The sequence below is a fragment of the Ambystoma mexicanum genome, chromosome 8, assembly GCF_040938575.1.
Source record: "Ambystoma mexicanum isolate Mex_15411 chromosome 8, UKY_AmexF1_1, whole genome shotgun sequence".
Taxonomy (NCBI): Eukaryota; Metazoa; Chordata; class Amphibia; order Caudata; family Ambystomatidae; genus Ambystoma; species Ambystoma mexicanum.
Genome location: NC_090929.1, coordinates 738,803,047 through 738,828,734, shown reverse-complemented (window position 1 = coordinate 738,828,734; position 25,688 = coordinate 738,803,047). Strand labels below are relative to the sequence as shown.

Genomic DNA, 25,688 nt, shown 5'->3' with positions numbered 1-25,688 from the left:
AACGAAAGGAATAGCTACATGTGTTTCAGATTCAATGTTCTCTTAACTAATTAAATTATATGTATAAGAAACAGTTAAGTAGCTAACCTGGCTTATTGTAGATTTTGTAAAGATAAAGCAGAGAAAGAATCTCTGCCTCATTTTTTTGTATACTGTAGAGCCTTGAGAGTGCTTCAAATTGAATACTTTGGGGTATTTGAATTTAATTTGAGCTGGATTCAGTTGGATTGTTTATGGCTTGAGATGATGCATGGTAAAAAGTTTCACTGAAGCTAACTGTCCTCAGGTTTCTAAGAAATGTGTGTAAACTAAAAACGTCGCCTGACTGGCCAAGGGGTATCAGACAGCATTGTACTGTGTATGAAGGCTGGCAAAGTTTAGCAAAAGTCTCATTGAAATGAAATCTTGTATTATGTTTATAGTGCAATTGGTTAGTTAAAACCTTATACACTAGAGAAAGATTACCTTAAAAACCAAATACAAATACAAATTAATTTACAATTCATTAACAATTAAGACTCAGAAACCTTCAACAATCATAGCATTATGAACAGTCACATTCATTTACTATTCATTAACAATTAAAACTCGAAGTCTACACCAATCAAAACATTATAAGCAATCACATCATTATAAAATCATACCTCATATTTCATTTTAGAGTATCAAAACACAAACATAGTAGCATATTATCATAGCAATTCATTAGCAATCACTGTTTTCCCCAGTGTTAATCATCAAATAATTTAAAAACAGGGAATGAAAAAAGAAAGCAATAAGCACAGTTAAAAGTCCTAGAATCCTTTAGATAAAATAATAAAAAAATAATTTCCACACATTTTTTCACTAAGGCTTAGTTTTTCAAGTAAGTTTAGCAAAAGTCTCATTGAAATGAAATGTCTCCTTTCCAGATTTTAAGATGGACCGTAATTATTGAAGTTGGAATTTATTGAATCCTCTCTTCTATATCTCTCTCTCTACCTGTGGTGTTCCCCATGGGTCTAACCTCTCTGCCTGGCTGTTCAACCAATACCTGGCACTTCTTGCCCGCCGCATTGCTGCTCTCTGCCCCAACTTTCAGTGCTATGCAGATGACACTCAGCTCATTTTCAGGCACCCCTCTGTCACCTCTTCTCTCATTTCTAACTGTCTTTCTGCTATTCAGGAATGGTGTGGCACCAATGATCTCTGCCTTAATGCCAGTAAGACTCAGATTCTACTCATCGGCACACCTGCTCCCTCCTTTCCATCACTCTCTGGCCGGCCTTTCTTAGCCCTCTTCCTGCTGCCACCTGTGAGGCTGAAAACCTCAGGGTTATCTTCGACTCCACACTCTCCTTCTCTCCTCACATCCTCGACGTTTCTAAGAAGTCACACTACCAACTGCACCTCCTCAGAGGTATTCTTCCTTTCTGCTCCTGCTCCCAGAAGCTCACTCTTTCCAGAGCTCTGGTTCTCTCTAGGCTGGACTACTGCAACAGCCACTTTCTAAATATGCCTTCTTTTACTCTCCGCCCTCTGCAACACATCCAAAACAGGACTGCGAGACTTGTCCTTATCCCACAAGCCCAGGGATGTATCTCTCCAGGACTGAAGTCTTAATCTATGCACTGGCTCCCAGTGGCTGCGAGGATTAATTTCAAAACCCACTGCATTGCCCACAAGGCCTTCTGGTGGCTGGGGCCTCAATATCTTTAACTCCCCCTTTGTAACTATCTTCCTTCTTGAGCCCTTCGCTCCTCTGCCTCCAACTACCTCAGGGTCATTCGCTTCTCCAAGCAACAAGTTGGTGGTAGATCTGTTTATTCAGTTGGGGCCTCCCTCTGGAACAGCCTCCCTGCCTCTCTGAAACTTAAGGAGAACCATCTCTGGTTGTGGAAGACCCTCAATACTTTCCTCTTTGCTTCTGCTTTCTCTCTTCTTCTCCCCTGCTGAACTCCTGGTTGAAAATGAAACTGCACTGGTGACCTGGGAAGCCTCTGATCTCAAGCGCAGGTCCCCTCCCCACCAGTTGCACTCCTGCTCGGGTTGCCCCCCTGGTAACATTTGCACTCTTTGGCCCTCATTACAACTGAGGTGCTAAGTGCACCAACTTTACCACCATGGTGTAAACTACATTTACACCATGGTGGATGGCGGATTTACCGCCCCATTACAAGGTGAGTGGGGCGGTAAATCCCCATTTCCCATTTTCCCTTCCCCATTCCCATTTTTGCCCCATAGGGCATAATGGGAGTGGGGAAGGCGCTAATTACGGCACCGTAAATTACGGTGCCGTAATTAGCACCAAGGTTCCTTAGCACCATGGAACTTAACGCCTGCAAAAAGCAGGCGTTAAGGTGGGAATCAGGCGTTAAGGGTTAACAGTGGCGTTAACCCTTAACGCCTGAGTTGTAGTGAGGGCCTTTGTCTATTTCTGTATCCCTACAGTTCCCTACCAGCACTTGACACTTGATATCTGCACTTACCCTTGCACTTGCCACCAGCTGGCCTCCCTTTTAATTTATTTGTAGTTATTTGTTTCATGTGTTCTACAGTGTGATCCCATGTACTGCACTACCCCTGCCCCTTCCCCCTCGCACTTTTCCCCTCCTGCTCCCCTGCACTTGCGCAATCTCAATGTCACCTGGGTGTGTAAGTTCGCTGTCTGTATTCCCTTTGTTCCCCCTCTCTTGCCTCGTCGCGCCTTGAAACACTTGTGTATAGGTGCGTTATAAATGACATATCACAGCATATCATATCATGCATTTATGTTATTATGTATGAGATGATGAATATGAATTTATGGCACTATGTTTGAGATGATGACTATGTGATCAAAGTTCATTTAAATAGTACACTTTTTAGGTATTTAGTATGTATCTAATTGGAGGTGAGGAGAAAGTTTGTATCCTCATATGCTTTTTAAGAAGCATTTTAGATATTTTTTTTTATTTTTTTTATTTTGTTTACAATTGCTTTAGCAAATTTTACAAACAAAAAAAAATGATTCTGCTCATCTAAAAAGCGCACATAACAAGGGAAAAAAATCCTGCGGAAAGAAAGAAAGTCTGGAAGCAAGTAGCAATGTAGTTGATAATAAGTTGACAATCTATTTGAGTTTGGATAGGTGTCTGTGTAAAGAATATGTAATGTAAGTTTATTTATGAAATATTTATATTTTTGAAAGTTTATAATTTTGTAAAGGTTTTGTAAAACCAAATACACATAAATAAATAAATAATAAATAATAATATAGCTTTGACTGTATTAGTTAAATCTTTTGGTTTTAATGTACAACTTTATGTGGATGAAGCACAAATTTGTGAATCATTTCCTTTTTTTATGGATTGTCCGCATCAGCACCTTTCTCAGTGTCTTTCCACTGTTCAGTACATTTTTTAGAGGAAAACTCATCATTTAAATATGTTCTCAGCTACTAAATTTTGTATTAAACCGTTAGTACTTTTTCATCTTAAATACTGTTGTTGACTCTAAAATGATCTTAATAAATATGTTTAATTACCTTTTCAATCAATCCAGTATTCTGCTGTTCATATTCTTTTTAACCTTAATTATTCATCTTCTATTTCCTTGCACCTGGCAAGTCTTCATTGTTGCAAATCACGGGTAGATTTTAACTGCACATGTTCTGTAATATTATAATATCATACATACTCTATCACCATTCTATGTTCTCGATCTTATTTCCCTTAACTATCCCCCACGTCAGACATGTTCTTCTTCACAATTTGTATTATTTGTACTTCATGCGTCCATCACATTTCCGTTCCTTTCAGTTAACAGTTCTAATTCATGGAATGGTCCCTCCTCAGAGTTATGGCTTTGTTCTTCTCTAGCTAATCTAAATGAGCATTATTATGGTTAAGTTGATCAACTCATAGAAAGAGCACTTTTTGGGTGGCTTATAACTTTGGCACTGTTTGACAAATCCTCGTGAAACTTTGGGGAAAAAAAGTACATGGCCACCTCAGAATGATGTTGCAAAGTTTGGTGCGGTTTCGTCGAGGGGGCGGGGGGGCAAAGTTATAGCGGGGTCCCAAAAGTTTTGAAATCTTCATAGACACAATGGAAAAAAAATGCCCATACCGGTGGATGTATTTTCACCAAACTTGCGCCTGTAGTGGTGGCCTGGTCCCGAACGCATGATTTTCTAAACATAGTTTAAATCTGTCCAGTAGTTTAAAAAAAAAAAAAAAAAGTAGGTCAAATAAAATTAGTATTATCTGGTCCGGTCCGCAGACTCATTTCCCGATTTGGAATCTGCAGAAACCTCTGGACAAATCGGAGGGTGGCTCGATGTCTGCAGATAACCAAAAAAACACGCTGATTGGTTGTTTGAGGTGCATCAGATTTTTTGGAACAGTCGCCATATCGGATCCCTGGACAGCCACTGTTGTCCGCGGACAGCGCAATGAAAATAAATCTAGAAATCACATTTGGGGTTACTTTGTTCCCAAAAGAGGGTCTGGAAATAGTGGGTGAGGGGAAAAAAATGATAGGGGAGGGTTTTAACAGATGAAAAAAACCGTGCTGCTGCCACCATGTCCACAGTCACTGTTTGTGTCCACGGACATGAACACATGTCCGCGAACGTAATTGGGATTGGGGAGGTTCTAGGTGAGTCTTGCTATTTAAAGGTGCACTGTACGAACTTGTTGTATGGTTTAATTGTATTGTGGTGTTTGTGACCAGTGGCCAGATTCTTAGAGGCATGGACTGCGGCAGTTGCCAAATAATGTCTGTGTCTGGTTGCAAAATGACACCCCAGTGTCACAGAAGAGGAAGTTGGGTTGTCATGCAATCAAACAACAATCAAGCGAACATGGAAGATGCAGGTGCCAAAGAAATTCAGCAGGAGCCAAACATACAAACAAGTGCATCTTCAATTCAGCAGATGGTGGTAAATCAAAGCTAGACCGAGCTTGATTACCCTGACATGAAATAGGTGGAGAGACCTGGAAAGAAGTGGCATATTAGATTTTCAGGCAACAGTAGTCGAAGGAAAATGTGAAACGCTCTGCCAAGCCCAGACTGTCAAGTTCATACAAGGCCATGTTTTCTGTATTCAGAGGCAATAAAAACCTACCTCAAAAACAGGTACAGCTTTGACAGGTTGATTTTTATGCACATACCATCGCCGAGCATATTGCAGTTGGATGAATTGAACATTTAAAAGGAAGAATATTGGAATGTATTTGTAATTGAATTCAAATGAAAAAAAGAGAAGAAATATACTGATTTAAGAAGACATTATGTTCCCTGCACCAGCTTGGTACAGTTAGAGAGACTCCATTTGGAATTATTTATGTGCTTGCTGACAAAATGGAGTTCTACTTTGGCACACAGCAGCACAATTGTACAGGCAACAAGGCGTTTTAATGGAAATTTAAGGAGGCTTGCTTGTGGGTTACAATAAGCGGCCCAAGAAAGTATGCTTAGATACATTGACTTAGATACAGTTTGTTCGGTTACAGATGTTACACATTGATGTTACAGTTGTTTACTCATATTCTTGTCTAGGTAGCAGAGTGCAAAACAGGTAAATTTCATTTACATAGTGACACAGTGGTGCAGATCTAATGGGGAAGTGCTCATTATACAAAGAGCTGGGTTTTTAAGGCCTTGCGGAAGGCTGTGTGTGAGTCTGTGTGTATGTTGAATTTGAGTTTTTACTGTCAGAAGCGAAGTTTAGTAGAACATTTCATTCCTACACTGTGTCATCTGATAGGAAGTGACTGCCGTAGCATAAGAAAAACTTTAATATTTTGAATTCAGAAGTTACATTTTTATTTACCAATGAGAACATAAACTTAGTCAGCGATTCTGTTCACCCTGCAATTCCACTGTTTTATAAAAGGGCCCACAGCCCCTCTCCTTGCCTCAGCTGCTAACTCAAAAGGAATTATTTTCAAGAGACCACATTGTTATGATCATACTATTGCTACTGAAAGGTACACGTTGCGCTCTTCCCTTAGACGGCTTTGTATTACCCTTTGTAAAGACGATCCCTCTCTGTTGTCACAGTAAGGTGCTTTAAACAGGAGTATAATAATTGGATTAAAAGACACATATATTTTCTGTATTATTGTGATAGTAAATCCATGCTCACTGCTTCACTACGTCCCACTAGGGATATTGAAGCCTCTTACAAAATTCCATCTGCAACTATGTGGTCTCCTTCCTTTGTCAAAGAATTCATAGAATTCTTGATTATTAAGTTCGAAACCTCAAGGGCGCTAGGCCCAACTGGTATTCCTAACTGCATGATGAAGGCCAATTCAGCTGTTTGGGCCATGATTCTCTGCACCCGGTTTAGAAATATTTTATTCTCTAGGTCTTTTCCAGCTTCTTGGTCTGTTCCAGTATTTAAAACATGTAGGACACTTTCTCCTGGGAACTATCTCCCCATTTCCTTGCTGGATTTCAGCAGCAATGCCTTTGCCTCTTTAATTCTTTGTGAATTGGAAAGTTGGTCTGAACTCACAGGAATAATCAAAAAATGTCAAACAGTGTTCCAGAAATCTGTAAGAACGCAGATAAATGGATATATTCTAACTTGCCTTCAAAACAGAGCGTGGCGAAAGGGTGCTGCCAACGTATTTATAGCTACTTATAACCTGACAGCAGTATTTAACCATGTAAACAGAGCTAGGCTTTGGAATACATTGATGGCTTGAGGACTTCCTAAGAGTCCTCATGTTGTGATCATCCAGGTCCATGATGATTCAGCAATCAGAGTCAGATTGAACAATATTGGGACTCTGGCCAATGAGATTCCAACACATCGAGGAGTTAAACAGGGATGTGTATTGACTGCATGTCTTTTTAATTGTTATATCTCTCATCCGATCTCAGCATTTACTCACACTAGAATGTTCCCTCCTAAATTACATCCAGTAGATTGTGTATGCTCACAACATCTTAATGTTTGATCACACGCCTATGGGTCGCTTGATTCCTTCTATAATTATCTGTCAGATAATGAGTTAGTACTAAATACTGATAAGACCAATATTTTACACTTTTCTAGTTCTAAAAAACTTGTTCCCTTTAAATGGTCCTTTCATGGGAAACCTTTGAACACAAGGGCATCATTTCAGATATTTTGATTCCCATATCTTTGAAAAAACAAACAGCTCTGTAGTATATTGTCTGTTTAAACAAGATTCTACTATTTGCCTCAGATTGTGTTGTTATTCCTTTTAACCTTTAACCAAATATTATAAAGGGAAAATAGTACCCCACTCGACCTTTGGTCTTGAATTATGGCACCTGGCTGATTGGACCCTTCTCTCTTGATTGGAGGGACTCTTTTGGAAAAAGGATTTACACCTACCAAATTCAGTACTGCTACTCTTCGTTTAGGAATTAGGCCTCAATTCTCTCAACTCCCGTATTCAATGGAATATGCTGTGTCTGTTATGAAAATCCTTCTTCCTGTGAAGGACTCTATGTTTAACACTCTACGTGATTCATTGCAAATGGGAAACATTGAAATGTTCAATGCTTTAGCTAGAGAATGTATTGTAATCTTACATCATATTTTGAATACTACCATAGATTTACTAATGCGTAGTTCTGTCAAAGTAAAGGAGAAACGTTCGAAATTTGATTGGATTGACAATCATCAACAGATTCTCAAATATTCCTTGTATGCTGAACAGAGTATGGAGCACAACAGAATGGGGTCCTTTTCCCTGTGCATCGAAGCACCATTTTGCGATTTAGGTTCAACACTTTGATGACAAGTTACATTTTAAATAGTTGAGCTTGCATCAAGAATTTGGTTTCTAACTGTTGAGTATGTCAAACCATGGGACAAGTAGAATCATGGAAGCATATTTTTTTGGACTCCATTGGCACTTTAGCTGTATGTCACCTGCAGTTTAACTCTTTAGCAGGATCTACTGATATGCTAATTACGGTAGACTTTTGGAAACGTGTTCCAAGGGGTTATCATACGTCCTATTGCTGCTGTTAGGGTGATTAACCATATCTTACAGGACATCCTTCTTTTTTCATTTACTTGATTATCATTTTCTTTTTTTATTGTAGTTGTCTGTTTTTTAATTTTTATTCATCTATTCTAATAAAGCTATTGTGAAAGGTTGTATGTAATAACCAAAGCACATATTTTAATAAAATATATATGTTTTAGAGCGGCGAGGGTAACGCATTATCAGGATTGTGAGAGTCTTGTTGCTGTGCTCTCTATGCACTGTTGCTATTAAATGTTTAACATACCAATCTCACTGAGATTCAAATCCCATGTCTGAGTTCTTCAATGCTGGAAACACAGAAAAGAGTCGCACTGTACAAAAGCCAATCAGTATCACTATTCAAACAGTCAGTGCTTGTGTGAAATGTCCACTTCACGCATATTAGTCCACCTCATATAACAATGTGTTAACCTGAAAAACAAAGTCATAGAGGAGGATTGAGACAAGGATCTATTTGAATAGTGCTTCAATGTTATTACACTCCTCCATGGAGGGACCTCAGTTTTCCACACTCCTTGTTACTGATAATATAATTTATCTTGCCTGTTTGATACCCCCTACTCATTTCATTGTGCTTTGAATTCTTTACTCCAAAACAATGCTACCACAGTGTACAACAGTTTGTTTTTTCCTTTTTAGTTTTACCACAGATGTGGTGCATATTTACTATGAAAATGATGTGACAGTATGTGAAGATGCAGAGCTCCAGGCATTTGTGAAAGATGTGTATGTCTATGGAATGAGGGATAACGAGACATCAGGTAAACCATTTTCATACAATAATCACCTATGTAGAACTAATCAGTAACTATTATGATACATATGCAATAAATTCCCCAGGTAGTGATAGTTTAAACAGATGTTTCTACAGCACGCATGAGACTATAAGTGATTTAAAGCAAATGTGTGTAATATTAAACCTCGGAAGTCATGAAATATGATATCAGGAAATTGTTTGGAAAAAAGTATCACTCCTTCCTGCTCTATGACACAGCAGTTTCCTGCTGTCAATGTAGGCTAGGCAAACTAGGCTAGTTCGTATGTTGCTGGAAACTAACCTGAGAGAGCTCTGCCTTTCTCACTTTGCTTTTGGCTTTGGAAACCTAGTTGAAGTTGGGGTAGGCTGGTATACATTATGACATCTCAACTATGTAGCCATATTGCTTCCAAAGCAACCTATAGATCACTGGCCTCTGCATCTTTCCAAAAACATTAAACAGACTGATTGAATGTTTCCAAGCATTGCATCAATGTTGATGTGATCTCTCTTCCCACAACTCTCTCTCTGTAGAAGGCTACTGCACCTTTAAGCAGACTGAAAAAGCAGAGCGGGAAGAGAGAGGAGGAGAAAGGGGTGGAGCTGGGGAAACCTTAGAAATTATATGAAATGGAAGAAGGTAATGAAGGGAAGGAGCTCCCTAGAACTGGTGTTGCCTCCTTCATTTTACTCCAGTACAACATCTGGTGATGAGGTTTTGTCCTGCGCACTGGCTTCTGACCTCATCCCCCGATGATCCCACCATGATCCAGTGACTCCTCCAGGTGAACGCAGGCGATCCCGCCAGCCACCCATGGTAGTTCGCCATCCTCCCACATCCAGGCGATCGCGCCACATCCCTATCCACACAGCAGACCACCAGCATTGAGCGTAGGACGATCCTGCCGACCTGTACCTCACAGCAATCCACAGCATTTTTCACTGCACGGCGATCCTGCCAAAACCACCCTCCCATAGCCTACGCAGCAGGCGATGCACATCGTGTGTCCAAGGGAGTGCACACAGACCCAAGCTACGCGACAAGCCCTGCCATCCCTCAACTCGGGTGAGAACACTTGGCAGAAGGTAAGCCCTGAACCCTGCAGGCCCACAGCTCACCACAAACCAGCACCCTCATGGAGGTGGAAGACCCACCGAGGGGACTCAGGGACAGGCCCACCACCTCAATACTAGGCGACAGAATAGTGGTTGAGATTGTGAGGAGAAAGAGAGACTTTGCAATGCCACCTGATGGCAGAGAAGAAAATAGCAGCCTATCCCGCATCCAGGGAGCAACACATCCTGCATCAGCTACCTTAACCCCCACTAGAGACATGCCAAAAGACAAGGGAGAGAGGAGGCAGTACACATTGGACACCTGAATCACCACGAGCGGCCCAAGCTTGCTCACCCGGCAGGGGACACAACTCCTGGTCATGGCCTCGACGTCAAAGGCTGCACTGCACTGCTGAGGAAGCCGCTCCGATTTACACTAGTTCCAAAGGTCCCAGATGGGTCGAAGATTTCAACTACTTTGTCAAGGCGGTGGGGCAGGAATAATCACTGATTATGTGTGACATTTTCCTTAACCTGGTAGTGGGAGAGATAAAAACCATCATCAAGACAATCCCTCCAAACGAGAAAGACAGCTATGCATCACTCATCTCGGCACTCAACAAGAAGCACATCATCAAACCCAATTGTGACTACGAGTGTTACGTTTTCAACCAATGTTCTCAAAGACCTGACAAAACCATAGACAAAAGAAATGGGCCCATCTCAGTTGCCACAAACTCAATGTCTGGGCGGATCTCAAATATTGTGGATTCTTGTGATCTGTAATGACCACTACGCGATGTCGTGCCCCCATAAGATAATGACACCATTCTTGAAAAGCCTCCCTAATGGGCAGAATTTTGTTCACATGGTGTCAAATTGTGAGAGAAGTATGCCACAGGATGTAGCACTCCATCCTCATTAGTCTGTGACAGAATGGCCTCCACTGCCAAATTAGAGGCATCTGTTTCAACCTGAAACTGTCTCTCCAATTTAGGATGACAAAGAATTGGAGCCTCCGTGAAGGTCGTATTAAATCTCACAAAAGCACTTTCTGCCTCCTAATCCCACTGAAACTTGGTCGCCTTCCTCAGTAGTCTAGTAATGGCTGTGATAATTGCAGTGAAATTATGAATAAACCTTCGGTAGAAATTAGCAAAACCCAAAAATTATTGAATGTCTTTTACACACTGAGGCGTTGGCCATTTAGTTACTGCTTGCACTTTTCCTTCATCCATAACTACCCCAGAAGGGGTCAAAATAAAGCCCAAAAACTCTACTCCAGTAGTGTGAAATTCACATTTTTCCAATTTGGCGAACAAGTGATTCTCCTGTAAACGAGTCAGTACTGCCTTGACATGTTTGACACTCTGTTCCTTATTTTCTGAAAAAATCGAAATGTCATCTATGTACACCAAAACAAACAAATCCAAATAGTCTCGCAATACCTCCTGCATAAAATGTTGGAAGGTAGAAGAAGCGTTGCATAACCCAAAGGGCATCACTAAGTATTCAAACAAACCAAATTTTGTCCTGAACACCGTCTTCCACTCACCGCCCTCCTCCACCCTAATGAGATGGTAAGTGCCCTATCAAATCCAACTTAGTATGAATGGTTGTCAGCTTGACCTGATCCAACAATACCGAAATTAAGGGTAACGGGAACCGGTTTTTAATGGTTACCCTGTTCAATACCCCATAATCGATGCAGGTCCTTAGCGTGCCCTCTTTCTTCGGCACAAAAAACAAGGGAGATGAGACAGGTGATTTAGATGGTCTGATAAACCCACAGGCTAACATCTCATCTAAGTATGTTTTGAGATGTTGAGTCTCCTTCTCTGATAAGGCATACACCCGACTGCAGGGTAACTTTGCCTGTGGCTCCAACTCAATTACACAGTCAAAAGGCTTATGAGGAGGTAGTTAAGAAACCCCTCCCTTGTCAAAAACCTCAGCAAACTCCTTGTACTTTTCTGGCAAAGAAGTAACCACCACCCCCACCTGAACCTGCTGATTAACTCCTTCCACCAAAAATGCAGTTGGTCCCCCTGCTCCTGTCAAATCTGATGCACACTGATCTTTCCTAAAGGCTAAGGTTCTTTCAAGCCAATCTATGCAAGGATTATGCGCCACTAACCATGGCATTCCCAGAATCACTCCAAATTGTGGGCTGCAATCAAATCAAATGTGATTACTTCTTCATGACCCTCACTGCACCTCATCAAAACCTCCTGAGTCTGAGTGGTAATAGGACCAGATGTTAAACAAGACCCATCTACTGCCTGCACCAATTCCTTCTCCTTCTTGATCCTGGTGGGGATTCCTAACTTCATAGCCAAAGACACCAACAGATATACATGAGGAGCCTTGATCTGCATTGTGTTAGCCACCACTGAAGGGAACTTCAGCTGGAGTGTTGGAACAGTTTTGGATAAAATGCCCTGCTTGCCACAATACAAATATAAATTGTTGGACTTCCTCTTCTCTTTTTCTTTTGCCGTTAAAGGACCCAGGACACTCCCAATCTGATTGGGCTCCCCATTACCTCCCCCTGTGTCAGAAAACGCTTCAGGTCTTGTGATACCCCTTCGGTTCTCTTGTCTTCTCTTCGCCAAAAGCGCCTGTCGCGTTCGAATATCAGACAGGAGGCGGGCTTGCATTATCCACGCTCTACTCGCGGTAGACATTTTCGTCGGGAACGTAGTTCCCGACGCCTCACGTGGAAGTTACCATGGAGGTTACGTCAGTGGGCGCGGCGTCTTCCACGTGATAGAAAACGTACTGGGTCACGTGACCATCTTGTTGCCGGTAGTTCAGGTACTTAATGATCCGGCGCCCACTTCTCGCTGCTTCTGATCCCATATTGACAGTGGCTCTTCTCGCTTGGAAATTTTTGGTTTTTTTTTTATCTCGGATTACGTTTATTGGATAGGCTCACGGATTGCCCTTACCTGTTCTAGTATTTTGACCTCGGATTGTTTTTTGGTTATTCTTGCCTAGTGGTTTGGTTAAGTTGATTTCGGACCTTGAAGGTTGGGAGACCTCTTACCTTCTTTCTTTCCTTCCTTCCTCTTCCCCTCCTATTCCTTCCCTGTCCTTTCCTCCAGGGTGCTGTAGGCGTCCTCGTGCCGGCGGGAATAGGCTAGGTGCTGGACTAGAGACTTCCTGAGCACCTTTTAGGCGTCCTCGTGCCGGCGGGAATAGGTTGTTGCTGGACTAGTGACTTCCTTGCACCATTGGATTATTTGGTTCGTCGGACAGGGGGCAGATACCATCACACAGTTCGTACAGAAAAGGAGAAGGAGATTTGCCAGAGACGACCACTTCCAGGGAAACCAGGGTAAGAAACTTAACTTTCCTTACCATTCTCTACAACTCACTATCTGGTACTGATTGTATTTTCTCTTCTTATGGTCTCCAGATTTCCCCAGTATTGAGGACATTCTTGCATGAAACACTTCTGGTTAAAACCCGTTTTCTGCAGGTTAGTCGGTTAATTATTTGTTAAACGTTTATCCAGAAAGGGGTGTATTTGATTGTTAATCAGTGTAATATTCTGCAGTCGTTGAAAGGAACCTGGATTCTCCATCTATCGTGAAGTTTGCGGTCCGCTCAACTCTACCGATCCCAACGACTCTACACCATCTTCCGATCAATTAGTTTCTCAGCCTGTCCTTTCGTACTCCTGAGAATCACATTGGTAGGAAGAAATATATTCTTCACGACGGGTCAACACGGAACCGTGCTTCAGGATATCTGACACCCTGACCTGCCTCCTCCTTCCTTTCTCCTATCTAAGTCCACGAAAGGCACTCCCTCAGTTCTCCTTTTCTCACCCTTGCGCTCTGCCAGCCTATGGTCCAACCTTAGGGCTAAATCAATGAGAGCACTACATGACTCTGGCTGAGGTTCTACATCAGCAATTGCATGCTTAAATTCATCTTTCAACCCTTGGTAAAATAGCACAGCTTGCTTTGGTTCCGGCCATGCTGTTTCTACAATCAAGCAATTCAATTGCATCACATATGTTACTAAGGGCCTCATTCCGAGCCAGGCGGTAAGGGGTTTACGGCAGCGTAAACAGCGCCGACCCTTACCGCCTGATTCCGAGGTCCCTTAGCGCCATGGAGGATTTAACACCTGCTTTTAGCAGGTGTTAAAATCCATGGCGCTAAGGGACCTTGTTGTTAATTACGCCACCGTAATTTACGGTGGCGTAATTAACGCCTTCCCCACTCCCATTATGTCCTATGGGGCAAAAATGGGAATGGGGAAGGGTAAATGGGGATTGGGGCCTTACGGCCCCGCTAACCTCGAAATGGGGCGGTAAGTCCGCCAACCACCATGGCGTAAACGTAGTTTATGCCATGGTGGTAAAGGTACGACCCAGGCGGTAACTTACCGCCTGGGTCGGAATGAGGCCCTAAGTCTCTTCTGCCTTGTTTTAAAGCCAATAGTTCTTTATCCTGAGCCAATGACACATTTCTATGATTAAATAATCATGCAAACTCTACTGAAAACCCTGCCCGGTCATACAAGATTGGCTCATCTTTCTGTACCAGTGGAATTGCCGAGGCTTCCGCATCCCCTGTTAAATAAGAAATTACAAAGGTAGTCCGAGCTTGAGCAGACTCAAAAGCCGTAGGTTTGCATAGGAAGTGTAACATGCACTGGGTTAAAAATGTAGAAATCTTCATAGGATCCCCTGCAAACCTCTCTGGTGCTGCCAAGAGTACCCCCAACTGTTGTTGCACCACCATGGTACTGGCCCGGCTAGATGAACCTGCGGAAGACAATGCTGCAACCTCCCCACGCAAAGGCGTTTCCTGAGCAACCAAACCACTAACTTGCATTTTCAACGTAGCAGTCTGCTGAGAAGACTGTATCAATTCTGTCCGAATATCCTGCAAGGACTTTAAGACCTCCGTTAGAGGGCGAGGAGACTCCATTTGGCTCAGGTGGCTGATTTATCCCAATATGGGGGCTGGTGATTATATCACACCCCTGGAGTATACATAACTTCTTCCTTGCCACGGAAGCCAAAAGAAGTGACCCTTCCCACCTTGGTTGACACAGGCTCCTGATTGTAGAAACACAGGTACCCCAAGGCAGCCGAAGGGGGCACCAGAGTTTGGGAGGGTTTTTTAAGGTAGGGGTCTTTAAGGTAACCGGAAAAGGGGAAGTGGAGAACATAAAAACAAGAACAAAACCATACTAGGCTTGCCTCAGTAGCCTCATTGTCAGTATCCTTCTTAATTAGTATACTGACTCACACCAATATATTTGGGAATGTCCTACAGATAGCCACAAACATAAGCACATTAAGCATGGATGGAACATAACACTGAACACTTGCATACTCTTGAATCATGGATGCACATACTTCTTAATTAGTAATGCCTTTCAAATGCATGCCTCAGCATTCCTCAAATGACACCTGAACTCACTGATCACATAGCACAAGATTATGAACATGATAAATCTTCCTTCTCACCGCCTCTCCTCCCCATGTGCCTCCTTCCGCTTCCGCTCCTTTCAGCTCCTAGCCCCCTCCACTGGAACTCCTTACCTCTCTCAATCCGCTCTATACCTACCACACCATGGATCCTTTCCCACCTCTCTTTCTCTCCCCTTCCCTTGAATCTTCCCTATGATCCTCACTACCCTCCTCCTTCCCCTTATCCTCCCTAATGTTCACCCTTATACCTCTTCCCCTTCCCTCCTCCTTCCCATCCTCACCCCTTCCCTATTCCCCCAGAGATTAATTGCTCTACTCACTGTTTTTATTGGTTCAATTCATGATTGTTTATGGCTTCTAATGTTATAATGTTCTATGTAGTCTGTTGTTATAATGTAAAGCGCTTTGGAGGAAAGCGCTATATAAACAAATAAATACAAATACAAATAAATGATGCAACATGAAATGAAACACAAATGCTGCCATGAACAAACATAGCGTTGCTTCATGATATGCCTTGCCCCTTGCTTGCACCCTGCCAAATGTCTTTATAAGTCAAAGAAACACTTGTGTTGCATTAACACGTGTATATGTACTCATAGAACAAAAAATCATGTGCGTTTCCCTATCGCATAATTCAAGCAAACTTCACAAGCATTCCCAAAACTAGCTCAGTTTGGAGCTCTTAGTCATGAATGCAATAACATTTAAGTGAGGATGTATCTGAGGCCTGGGGGGGCTCACCAGCACCTCCCCAGGCAGGAAATATCCAGTGTTGTACGGCGTCCTGCAGTGTGCTGCTCCGCTCTTCAGAACGAGCTGTAACGTTTCACCGCTGGGTCGGGAATGAATAGATCACTGCCAGCCCCCTGCTCCGCCCACAGAATCGTCACATGCTCCGACTGAGCACCTTGCTTCCTCCGGCCCGTGCCACGCCATGAATCACCAGCAGGCAGCACGGGCGGGGGAAGTCCTCAAATAGCAGTTGGCTGCACCTGGCTGGCCCAGCAAACTGTCACGCAAAGGACCATGAGGATTGTAGTTTCCCAACCCCCTTTTGCACAATTCCTAATGAATAACGTTTCTTCAAAGGCAACAGCCCCTTTTTTTCTCACAAGAACACCTCCAACAGACGAGCTTCCTAGTAACATACAGAGAACGTATAAACAACAAAGGTGGGACGCAGAGTTTGACACTTTTATGGAGGAACGTTATCTTTCCTTGTTTGAAGATAACGAGGTTCAGTTATTGTTCCTCAAATTCCGCCTAGGGAATAGGGTCTTTCGTAAGCAATTGGGAAAATGGATGCAATAAAGAGTGCACATTATGTGCTGGATAGGAAGAAATCATTCAGCACTTTAAGTTATTGTGTCCAGTTTATGCCCCATTAAGAACGAAATGTCTTGTCCCAATTCCTGAGGCATTTAACATTAGAAATGTAAGGCAAGCACTGATTATTTGTTATAAGCCAGAGGACATGCTACTTCTATGGGGCACCTCGCAGTTTCTAAAAAAGGCATGGTTATGTAGAAGGAAAAGGATCTAATGGATTACCTTTTTTACCAATTTTAATAATATTGCTTTTAAATCATTTTAATAATCTGAATATTGTTTGTTTATTCTTGAAATTAAGTAGATATTAAACTTAAGTGTATATTGTTTATTCATTTATAGTATTATGTATATCGAAATAAATCAAGTTTGACTGACTGACTTATCCATATTTCCACGCAAGAAATATAGGTACATTTGTATGCATTTCTGAATTAATTTATTGGGCACATTGGAAAGACAGGACCCTTGTCGGGCGCCTGGCTAGGGAGAATTGAGGGTGTTACCTATGTTTGTTAGCTTCTAGTTTAGAAACACTGAAACATTATTAATAGAGTGTGATGCTACCTCTCCCCTAAGGTCCAATGCATTTAGTAAGTTTTTACATGGCTCTGGTTTCAAACATACTGAGACATTTTCACAATGACTGCTGGGTGACACATGAAGCTCACTGATTCTTGCTAAATCAAGATATCTAGTGACGGTTCCTAGTGATTGTATCGAATGGCAAAGCTTCGAATGGCAAAGTTTCGAAAAAAATGCATTGTTACCCCTTAAAACCCATTATAGTAAAAAAAAAAAAACTTTACCTACAAAAAAAATTCATTTTTTCTATGCATTTTTTTTCTAAACTTTGGCATTCAAAACTATATATTCGAAGCAATGCCTGGATACCCTAGTGACCATACGGGAACCATTAGGAGAGACCACCTGTGCTGCACATGGAGTATTGAGATTGTTGCTTTTTTTTATAAAGTCAAAGCAATTCTAATTTTTGTAAATAGTAATTTCGTCTTGGAGATACTGTTGTAATATCATTTTATGTGAAACGTTTTTAATACATTATCAGCAAAAATAGATATTGCGTTCCAAATAAATTCTATCCTCCCGTACGTGCCAGACAGATACCCCATTGGAGACTTTAAAAATAGTGATTTGGCCTTAAATTTTATTCATGGTCATAAATGTAAGTAAAAAATGCTGGGAAAGAGATTTTGCTCCGAAGTGTGTTTTCCTGCATTCCTAGCCGTTTATTAGAACTGTCTTAATGTGGGGTCAGGTGTGGTGCTAGGCATTTAAGAAAGATGCCTAAAGCAGAACCAGAAAAACCATATGTATTTTTGTACTCCTTCTTTCGCCAACATCACCATTATATGCAACCCTATAGTGCAAGTGTATATGTTACTACAAAGCAGAGCTCAAATTTGGTAAAGCAAAATTCATTTTTATTTCTACTTTTCTTAGGTTTTCCCAAAAGTATTAAGACTCGGGAGCAGTTAGCAGAATATCTCACCTTGGTGATATTTACAGCTTCAGGACAGCATGCAGCTGTAAATTTTGGACAGGTAAAGGAGCAAACTAATCCTATTTGACACCCAGAGAGATGGTGTATCACTTTTGCCACCATACTCTCTGTATTGTGTTCATCAGTATGTTACTCCAACCACCTGAAGTTCCTATATATGCTGATCTTTAGTAGAACTCTCTGGAATAATGCTTGATGGATCTGCTGTTCCAAATTAGGTGTGCATGATACATTGTTGGTGAATGTTGATAGATCCCCGTAAACATTGGTTTAATAAAGTACTATTCTTTTAGCGGGATCTTTATGGAGTTGTAGGTAAAGTGCTTTTAAAAAAATCACCTTCCCCTATTGTGCAATGAGGTTCATTTCTTTTTTAAAGTTATTTCATCGTAATTAGATTGCATTATACAAAATCCAGCAATTTTGTATAATGCAATTTTATTACGATGTTCAACCAGTATCAGCAATTACTCCAGAAAACACAATTTACCTATAAATAAAGAAAACCAAAAAGAAAACCAATATGTGATAAAGAGCCCTTTTGCAGAGAGGACAAGGCTAAAAAGTCATCTTTAGCGGAGGTCATGTGATGCATTCGGTGACACTGAAGGCACTTTGAGAACTTTGTAACAATGAAATAGTGCAGTCATCAGCCCCCTTTTTTGAGAAAGGGGTCCTGAGTTAGGCAGGAGAGACACAAACAATATGGGCCAGGTATTTGGTGAAAAAGAGAGAGGGAGAAGAATCCTGGAACCTAGTTGGGCTTTTGTAAGATAAAGGCTGCTGTGTCTTAGGAGAGTCTATTTAACAATATACAAGGCCAGCAGACTCTATGTTGGTTTACATTTCCGAAATACAAAGCAACCATAATGGGTATGGAGGTGAAGGAGAAAGCAAGTACAATGTTTAAATCCAAGATGTTCTAAGAAACTATATAGCAAATAGGGAATTTGCTATAGTGATATATTTTCCAACAAACCGGCGTTCGGAATGCAACTCCTTTTCCTTTATATTCTGAGAGGGCCTCATTGCAGATGCTATCTCATTAATTATCTCCCTAGCAAACCTTGCAATCGAAGAAAATAATGTGACAACATCTGGAAAAATGCTTTTTGATATTCACATTTCAAATGTCAGCAGTGTCTTGGCTCGTTATTATTTTCACTGCATATTAATGACTTTTTGCCCAAATCACACTAACTAGATGCAGATACCCGGTGTGCCAATGATGCAGCCCTTACCTCAAAAATCCCTATTGGCCTCACAAAGCTCTAGAATACATTTGCTGGGTTATATAAATCCAAAGGCCTTACTCTAAAAAGCGGAAACACCCGAAATATGGTTTGCTGTCCACGTAAAAAAATTAAGTGAACCATTAATTTAAATAATGAGGTAAGAAAGAGGATAACATTGAATAAGCACAGATAAAACTCAACAACCATTGCAAATGGGAAAATCACGTGGGTAAAGTCAACTAACATTGAGACAGTGAAGTAGTGCAGTCTTAATATTTTCATGACATCATGGGGAAATGATGATAATCCTGGCACTTGAAATGTATAGAGCCTCAATCAAAAACCACTGCTGCATATGGGGTTGAGATACTTACTTCTAATAAACTGACCAAAATAATAGAAGTGGTATGTTGCAAATTTAGAATAGAAAAACCTAATACAATCTCATTGACTCTCCCTAGAAGATATGAAAGCATGTTGACCTATGCCATTCTAAATGTAATCATTTTATAGTGGGGATTTTTCAAAATAGGACTGATTTATACTCATTATCTCTGGCATATGATGGGGGCATTAACACATTTTTTAGGGCTGGAATTTGGGTGAAGAAGAGGGGATTGTAGGATATTGAAATATGTCAATGACCCACATTGTTACTACTACTACATTTTGAACTCTCTTGAACCTAGGAACAGGTGGAGGTAATGAACCCTATTTTTTTTTTTAAGTATGAATTAGCTTACAATACAAATATATGACACATTTTTTAACTATCCAGCATATTTCTGGTTTAACATATTTTCAAAACACTTTTCTTTTGAAGATGATTGTATATCCCAAAGATGGCATCAACAAATGTATGATGTGAAATGACGACACTGAGAAACTATGTAATTCAGGAAGGGTTATTTGTGATGGAATGTGCGGGGGAAATATGTTTTTTTAATATTAAAAGATGTGTATTTATGTTTTATGATTTGTATGTTTTATGGATTGTATCCAAAATAAAAAAAAATGTTATTCATTCATAACATCAGAATACTACTGATAGAACATGCCACAAAGCGCTCAGTGCCAGGCTCTTGCCGTGGCGTGGCCACTGTGCCACATCCCCTTCTGACGGTTACTATGGCGGCTGGCAAATGCCAAAGGTAAAGGATGGGAATAAACTTGTCAATGAATTTGAATGTTGGTGCATGGATGGTTTGAATCAAGGTTAAAAATGCTTTATTAAGCCATTGAACAACAATACATAAAAATAGAAATATAATTGAAAAAACTCAATACACAGACCAGATATCGATGAGAAAGATTGCACCAGAAATCACAATATGAGTTATAATTGCACATACAACACTCACTTATTTGCCAAACATCAGGCCTGACTCATTAATGCCATTCCCTAAGCATAGTCGCCTGACATTGCATGTTTTGGTCTTCAATACTTTGGATGTTGAACCTTCCTCAGGGGTATCAAAACACAGAAGTACAGTGGCCTGGGGCAATTAATGTACTGTAAAATTATAGGGCACCGAGCTTGCTACAGAAACTATAATCTATGCTTCTGGTGTGACAACCCAGTGTCCAGGGACTTCGGACGATAGATCTCCTCAACCAATCACATGAAACCATGCAATACTGTAAAACAAAAACATAAAAAAATGGAAAGCCAATCAACACTAATGCAAAAACTGAAAAGCACCATCACAACAAAACCTCCATCAAAACTACGCAAGTACAAAATAATCCTCAAATGAAACAACAAAATACACCTCCAGAATACTGTGTATATCTTTGTGGCCATCAAGCATAAGTATTGACCAGCACGGCAAACTCAATAGGAACCTCAGTATTAGGTCATTCAATGCTTCAGAGGGACTGGTCTGTGTCCCACAGTCTAAAAAATAAAGGGGGCCATGCTATGGGACCCTCTGACTATCCACCACTGTGAACATGCAACAAGGCAAAAAACGAACAGCATAGTCAGAGAGTTCCAAAAACTGTAAAAACTTGTGTGAGAAAAGAAGTGATTAGCAGGTATATTGCTGGAGACCCGACACATCAAGGAAAATTATGAGTCAAACCCATGCTGTGTTCACCCAAGCTAGTGACCCCAGGTAACATCCAAAACCTGAAAAGGAGCCTACCTCCTACTCAGGAGTGACGGCATGCCCTGGCATGCCACTATAACGCTCTCAATCTTAATGCAAAAGCTAACAGTCCCAAAAAACAGCAAAGGAGCATTCAGTCACTTGCCATTCAGCGCGTGCAGGCGCGGCATCTATGAAAATGGCAACTCAGGTAAAAATGGGTAAGCCATTTGCAATTTACACAACTGAACTATAAATGTGTCTACTTTCATGATCGTGTGAAGCAAGTCACAATAACCAGAGATCCGATCAGTGGTCAAAGTGTACGAAAAAAAGTAGTGGGACTATGCTTGCTACTGGCCTGCACCGCTCCCCACAAACCCCATTGCCCCCACACCGCACGCACAATAAAACCCGAAAAACACATCTGCCTGCTGTTTAGGAGAAGGTTCAGTGCAGTGCACTGAAAGTGCACGTTTCAACTTCTTCTTACACTTTTATTTTAAAACGAAACCATTCTGGAATGGTTTATTTTTAAAATAAAAGTATTGGAACAGTCAAACTTAATTAAAAGGAGTAGAGGAGCATCACTCCAAACCGCTCCCTCACACTTCGACCACTGGCTTCGACCATCATCGGGCAGCCTCCACGTACTTTCAAATGACCACCATAACGAAAAATCCTGTATGCGGAAGCAGTCCCTTTTTACGACGGTGATGGGTGTTCACCCTTAGTTAGAGGTAGGCAATTAGCATAATCACATGTAAGGAGTCACGTGATACAAATGTGACGGCTGTTCACCCTTCCTGAGAGGTAAGGGATTAGCAAGATACAATAGGATGAGTCGCTACTACATGTCAACTCATACAACGTTTGCAAAAAATACCAAGAAAACAAACGTAACGTTGAAAGACACGTGACCAAAATAAGAAACTGATTACTACTACAGAGCCACCTTTCTTTTCTGGCACCCATCCAAGGAGATCAAAAACGGGTGGACATAAATGTGTCAAACATGTAAGGTTAACAGCACTAGTTAAAACGAATATATATAGTCTGGGAGCACGAGGTTCTGAATCAGTGCTTGAAAATAACTGTTGAACTGTATTTATAACGTGCTTAGTCTGTCTTAGCATATGAAAACAAAAACTTTGCAATAATTACGCAAGTATGTTGATAGTAAAATTCTGTTGCATTAAAACCAACACAGAGCAGGAACAACACGTGTTTGGAGAAGAGCATTAACCAGGAATATGTGTGATATGTACCCACACATGTATAGCTCAGTGAATGTTGGGCAAACACTGCAATGCCTTCATAATGAACAATTGGGAGCTTAGCTAAGTGTGACATGTCAGCTAGGCTCAAACCCCACAAATTAAGTGCATACAATGGAAACATGTTACAGCCAAAAAAGTTAAAAATCTGAGATTACAATTATTCGTAATGCATTTCAGTAATAAAAAGTGCAAGTTCAAAACATATACAGGGCCATATAACGATTTCCATCACATGGTATCCTTTTTAATAACATCCACTGCATAATATCACTGTAACATTATGTTGTGTTCCCCTTTTATCTAGATTGCTGCTGCTGCGTGGGAACGCAACAGAATGAGGGACGCAGAGACTCGGAGAAATGCGTGCATTTTCATTCTCTTTGCCCCTTTCTCTGCCATTGCTCATGGGCATCCCCATTTGCCCACATTCGCGTGACGAGCCTCCTCGTCATGCTGTGTTAACTGTGTCCTTGCCTTGATGTCAGCCCCTTTGAGCAAAACAAGACACATTACTCATAGTTTGTTTCATATTTCCTCAATCAGTCTCACAGGTCTTGTAATGCACTGCTTTGGTCGTTGATGAATATCCACTGCGTGTCAAGGCTCCATTGGTCCTGCCTCATCATTTCTTGACCTATCTTGACTGCCTTCTTCAGCACTCTCCTCTGCGTCATGCTCTTTCTCTCCCTCATGGTAAAGCTTAAATTGAGACACGTTTCGTCTGATCACCCTTGCAGGAGATCGGGCAGTCACCATGGATCCCTTTATCTGAGTGATGGCCAAATAAGCAGGATCAAATCTTGACTCCGACTTCCACTCTTTTTTCCGACACACAAAAACCTTGTCCCTGTTTGAAGTGTTGAAAGCTTTGCCTTCCGTTTTGTCAGCATATCTTTTCATTTCCCATTTCTTGCCCAGATACGCAGCCTGCAGTGTTGTGTGGTCATTTTCCCGAGACTCATCTCTGTGGGGAAGTCTCGTTTTTACTTTCCTTTGAAACACAAGCTCTGATGGGCACCTTCCCGTCGTTCCATGCAGCGAGTTTCTGTAATCCCTGAGCATGTTGCATACTGCTTGGCTCAATGACATCTGACTTAGCTCATTTTGTTGAAGTTCTTTCTTGAGACTCCCCATGAATTTCTCAATCATTACGTTAGCTTGCGGCTGTAGCGGTGTGATATTCCGGTGATATTTGCCCATACTCATAAACTGTGCAAACTCCAGACTGCTGAATGGTGGTCCATTGTCTGATTTTAATATTTCAGGAATGCCCCACGCAGAGAAGATGTTGTCCAATTCAGGAATGACATTGATAGCGGCCATGTAAAAAATCATTTGTACAAGAGGTAAACTAGAGAATTCATCCATCACCACCATCCAGTAGTTTCCACCTACTTTCTGTCATTTCTGACATCTAGAGTGGTTCCGGGTTGTCAGGTTTTGATGTGCATTGACAAAGGTGACATCTTTTTACCATGCTTTCCACCATTTAATCAATCCCTGTTAACCACATGGTATCTCTTATCTGTCGCTTAGCGGCCACCATGTCTTGATGACCTTCATGTGCTAAACCCACTACCTGCTGACGTCGATCCATAGGTATGACTTTATGCCTCCCATGCATCACAAGGCCTACTGTGGTCATTGACAGGTCATCCTTCACCTGTCTAAATGCTTGCATTTCTTGCTTATAAGCCACTTGGTTTTTACGTGCGTACTCCAGGTTACTATCTCCCCACCTTCAACACGCTATGAGTTAATTTATTTTCTGTAATATTCTGTCACTGAGGGTGTGCTCTCTTACCATGCTCATTGTAAGTGGCTTTTGAGGTCCTTGCTGAGCGAGGAAATTAATGTACTCGTCTGCCATGGATGCGTCACGTTCCTGTTTCAGGAGTCGGTGCCAAGACATGAAATCCACTGGGTTGTACTCTTTTCCTCGCTTATGGATGATTGTGAAATTGAAATCTTGCAATCTTAACCCCCATCTCTCAATTCTAGGAGGCATTCTGCATTGGGGGATTCTGTAGATGGTGACCAGGGCTTGGTGATCAGTAACAACTGTGAAAGGTTTCCCCCTGCAAGAGCATCTGAAAGTGCTCACACGCCCAGACAACCGCAAGCCCCTCCTTTTCTGGTTGTGAGTATTTTCTTTCTACATCTGTTAGACTTTTGGAGGCATAGGCAACAATGGCTCTGGGACTTTCTCTTCCCGGTCTGTGTTGCGCCAGTATGGCGCCTAAGCCTATCGGGCTGACATTCACTGTTAATGCAGTTCATTTAGTTGGGACAGAATAGGCCATGCACTCTTCTGATCCAATGCCTTTCTTTAGCTGTGCGAATGCCTCTTCACAGGCTCCCGAGAAAGATTTCTGCAGCCGACGATATCCAAAAGCTTAATCGTTTGTATCGAAAAGAAGCCCTTGTGGGATGCAAATGTTCTTATGTACCGTGAATGTTCGTCTAGTTGGGTTTGGTGGTACCCTTTGTATAGATCAAACTTGGTGAATATTTTGACTCCATTTAGTAAACTAATCATTTCATCTAGGTGCCTACCGGGATGAAATCCCATTCAATTGCTTTGTTAGCTTGACACATGTTCACACACATACAGATTTTGTCCAACAATACTTGTTTGGGTACTGCCACCACATGCAAAACCCACGGACTGGGACCACGGGCAGGTTCAATTATATCCTCACTCAACAGGTATTAAATCCCTTTCTCCACCTGTGGTTGCAGGTGAATGGGTATTTGGCAAGGGTGTTATACTACCAGAGGTACTGGCACATCCATGTGAAGGGTGACTGTGTCTCCTTTCAGGCATCAAATACCTTTCAATAGTTCTGGAAAACATTGCATCACTGGGACTTCATACACTGGGACCCCATGTTGCATGGTGTACATCAGGACCTCAATCTTCATTTGAAGGGCTGTGGGTCTGCCTAAAAG

The 25,688-nt window shown here is 41.5% G+C and overlaps 1 protein-coding gene across 1 annotated transcript in view; it reads left to right on the top strand.

Moving 5' to 3' along the window:
- ALOX5 (arachidonate 5-lipoxygenase) overlaps positions 1–25,688 on the top strand; it is an 846,300-nt gene that overhangs the window by 581,832 nt on the left and 238,780 nt on the right. The window contains exons 11-12 of the mRNA XM_069610558.1: positions 8,643–8,764; positions 18,071–18,171. Coding sequence (XP_069466659.1) covers positions 8,643–8,764; positions 18,071–18,171 — 223 coding nt within the window. The remainder of the gene's footprint in view (positions 1–8,642; positions 8,765–18,070; positions 18,172–25,688) is intronic.